We start from the raw sequence: 3,502 nt of genomic DNA, 5'->3' as shown, positions 1-3,502 counted from the left end.
AGTTTTATATTTACACTGCTTTTTAAGTTGCAATGTTCCAAAGGATTATAATGTTATTGTTTAAATGTTTTTAAAAGCAGATTCTAAAAACAATTAAAATTAAGTGTAAACAGTAAAGCGTGATAAATTTAAATAATAGACTATACGAAACACCCATGAGTTATTAGAGGTCAATAAACTTTTATGTTCACAATATTAATATAGACCTAGACCCATCGTGTATATTATATTGTTGACTTAATAATATGCATTCCAAGAAGAATACCAATGAATTTCTTATATCTTCCCTCTTTGAATAATTAGTTCAGTTAAAGTTAACAGTACACTTAAGAAGTAAATAAATTAAGAGTGGAAGGTGCTAATTTTCTTGTTTTTATTATTTGTTATTAACTTACTAAGCAATCATAAATTAATATATCAATCATATATTAAATTAATAAATTCTTTAATGAATATATGCAAAAAATTCATACGGATGACTTCCATGAAATGCACAAAACCCTTCGCAGGAAGCCTTCCTAAGATTAGTCCTTGATATGTAAAAATACGTTTCGAGTTCTATACATATATACGTATATATTTAAAGTATCACTTTTAACTGAAAATATCGAAACAACTTCAATAAAAATCAATATCTAAGAAGAGAACATTGGTGTGGAATCAATCAAACAGTTTTTATTCATTTATCATATGAATGAAACAATTAAAATTAATTTAATTAATTTATTAATCTGTTTAAAAAGTATTTATTTCACCACACATTTGTACACGTAGTCAGTATAAGAATAATATGCTCCTAAGTTTTTAATAATAATTTGATTTTCCTACCTCGAGTATTCAAAAATTTGCCCTCGTTTTTCTGAAATAAATAAATACAAAAAGTTCCATGAGATATTTCATTTATCGATGATATAAAATTAATATATCAATTTTTAATATTAATTAAACGTATGTAAATAATTCAAACACTGACTTTAATATTCTTGTCATCTATAGATAATTAAGCCTATCAAACACACAATGCTGATAGAAGAGACTTTTTGATTTCGTTTTATTCAAAACAGCTGTGCATTTTATTCTTAAATTGAATTTATCTATTAATAAAGCTTAAATTTCTCAATGAGGAATTTTTTATTAATATTTATATGTTCATAGGTATTTACGAAAACATACTAGTGATAATACTTACGTTCTTTTACCATTATTATTATTAGTCCATTGGTTTTTTGAGCATTTGAAATAATTTTACTCACTGAGAAGCGAACTTTAGTGAACTAAGATTGTTCACTAGATCATCTAGTTTTGTTGCAATATCTTCGATGATATCAGTTTCATCCAGAGTAACATCTAACTCTAGTTTTTTTGCAACACCATCTTTGACATCAGTTTCATTCACTGTAACTTTTACCTCTACTTTTTTAGCAAAATCTTCGATGACAATAGTCTCATCCAGTGGAACCCCCACCTCCGGCTTATTACCGAAACGTCCATTTGAATGAATGTCGAAGCTTTTTGCCTCTGTAATTTTAAAATTCTTTTTTCTATCCATACCGTTCACTGTTGGGACATCCTGGTTATTTTCAGTAGTTAAAAATGCCTGCTTTACATTTTTCTTGTTATTTTTATTTCTATCTACTTCTGCTTGAATTGAGCACTCACAAGAAGTCTCGTCTTGTTTAGTATTTATATATGACAAGAATGCATCTTCCACCAATTTATCGTTATTGTTACATGTACCCAATACATCTTCACCTGTGAACTTTAATGCAGGTACTCCCAATTGATCATTTCCATTTGATAAGAATTCCTCTTTGGTTTCATGTCTTCTTTCATCATACATACAAAACTGGTGGAAGTTTTGATGTGCGTTTGATTGGTGAAAGTTAAGAATTTCTGCCTGTTGGTATATATCAGTATTTTCTGCAGGAACTTCTTGTTGGTTATAGAAGTAATCAACATCTTCAGTATGCTTATTATACATATCAAAATGCCGAAAGTTTTGAACTGTGTTCAGATGTTCGAAACCACGAAGTTCTGGCAGTTGACTTATATCAATATTCTCTGGACGAATCTCTTGCTGATTGTTTATATTTGCATATAATTCACCTTCGGTATGTTCGCTGTACATATTGGAATGTAAAAAGGTTCGAACAGTATTTAGATGTTCAAAACCAGGAAGTCCTGGCAGTTGGCTTATATCAATATATTCTGCGGGTGCTTGTTGTTGATAATTTACATATGTAATTATATCACTGGTATGTTTATTATTCATATAGGAATGTAGATGATTGTGAACTGTGCGTATATGTTCAGCGTTCATATGGGAGTGCAGAAGGTTTTGAACTGTGTTTAAATTTTCAACGCTAGGAACCTGTGCCATTTGTCCCATATTAATATTTCTTGTAGTATTTTCAACATATTCTTTTTCAGCGTAATGTTTCGTGCTATTGTAATTAGATGAAATGTTTGAATCCGTTGTCTCTTTATTATTTCTATTGCTATTGCTAGTTTTTTGCACTATTGGTGCATATTGTTGATCATTATATAAATGAAGCAATTTTAGTTCTTTAATTATGTATTCGTATCTTTCTAAAGCATAATCATAAATTCGACTGCGTTTATTGGAAACTATGAAGAGAAAGTATTATTTTCTGCAAAAGAGTAATGCGAAACAATCAATGAGGGGGCTGCTGTTATTACCTTTTGAAGCTGCTTTTTCAGATTGCATCGCTCCATTAACTTGTTCATCACACTTGTCGTCTGACGGAATGATGTCCACTAGCTCTTGTGCTTCTCTGATAAAATTTTGAATGGCGATGGTAAGATCATCAATATCTTTTGATTGCTCATTCAATTTTGAATTTAGATCAGGATTCAACATTTTATAGTAATTAAAGTTTCTGTAACTTATAATATATGAGTTCAATAATATATGTAAATATTTAATTTATTTTTTTTTCTCAGTTTCAGTACAGAAAGTAAAGACAATATGCAAAATGTGCTAAATGTGTACAATATACAATATTTGAAATTTTGATCAAGATTTTTAACACTTTCAAATTAGTTGTTTTTTTTTTAAATAATTGAACTTGAAATTGAACTTTAATAAGAATAACTACATATTTATGTCATACAGTTTACTTAGTTAAAAACTAGTATTGTTACGATATTAGTTATATTTAATTGTTCTTATACAGAATTATCTTCAGAATGATATCGAAAGAGAGTGTAAATAGAATACGTAGCTCTAATAGTCTGGTGGGATTGAAACTAAATGTTATTACAAAACACGATACAATATTTTTCGACATATTTGAAACTTGAAACTCAGACATACGAAGTTTAAAATAAGAGTATTCGTCCTTTAAAATAAGAGTATTTATTCACATAACTTCCTCGCTTCTGAAAAGTGTCCACCTGGCTACTCGTAAGGACTGAAGAGAATAATTAACCAAAATCAAAAATTCTTAGGTTATAGTTATCGCAAAAATAAAAGCAGGCA

General features: G+C 28.8%; 1 protein-coding gene across 1 annotated transcript; it reads right to left on the bottom strand.

Moving 5' to 3' along the window:
- Positions 1-1,189: 1,189 nt before the first annotated feature.
- On the bottom strand, positions 1,190-3,045 carry LOC119685429. Its single transcript, XM_038099699.1, has 2 exons — positions 2,701-3,045; positions 1,190-2,628 (listed from the first exon to the last, which is right to left on the bottom strand). Exons 1-2 carry the CDS (start codon positions 2,879-2,881, stop codon positions 1,250-1,252), a joined length of 1,560 nt encoding a protein of 519 aa, XP_037955627.1. The 5' UTR covers positions 2,882-3,045; the 3' UTR covers positions 1,190-1,249.
- Between the last annotated feature and the right edge of the window lie 457 nt (positions 3,046-3,502).

The sequence above is a fragment of the Teleopsis dalmanni genome, chromosome 2 (assembly GCF_002237135.1).
Source record: "Teleopsis dalmanni isolate 2A chromosome 2, ASM223713v2, whole genome shotgun sequence".
In the NCBI taxonomy this organism is placed as follows: Eukaryota; Metazoa; Arthropoda; class Insecta; order Diptera; family Diopsidae; genus Teleopsis; species Teleopsis dalmanni.
This window is presented reverse-complemented; position numbering and strand designations above follow the sequence as displayed.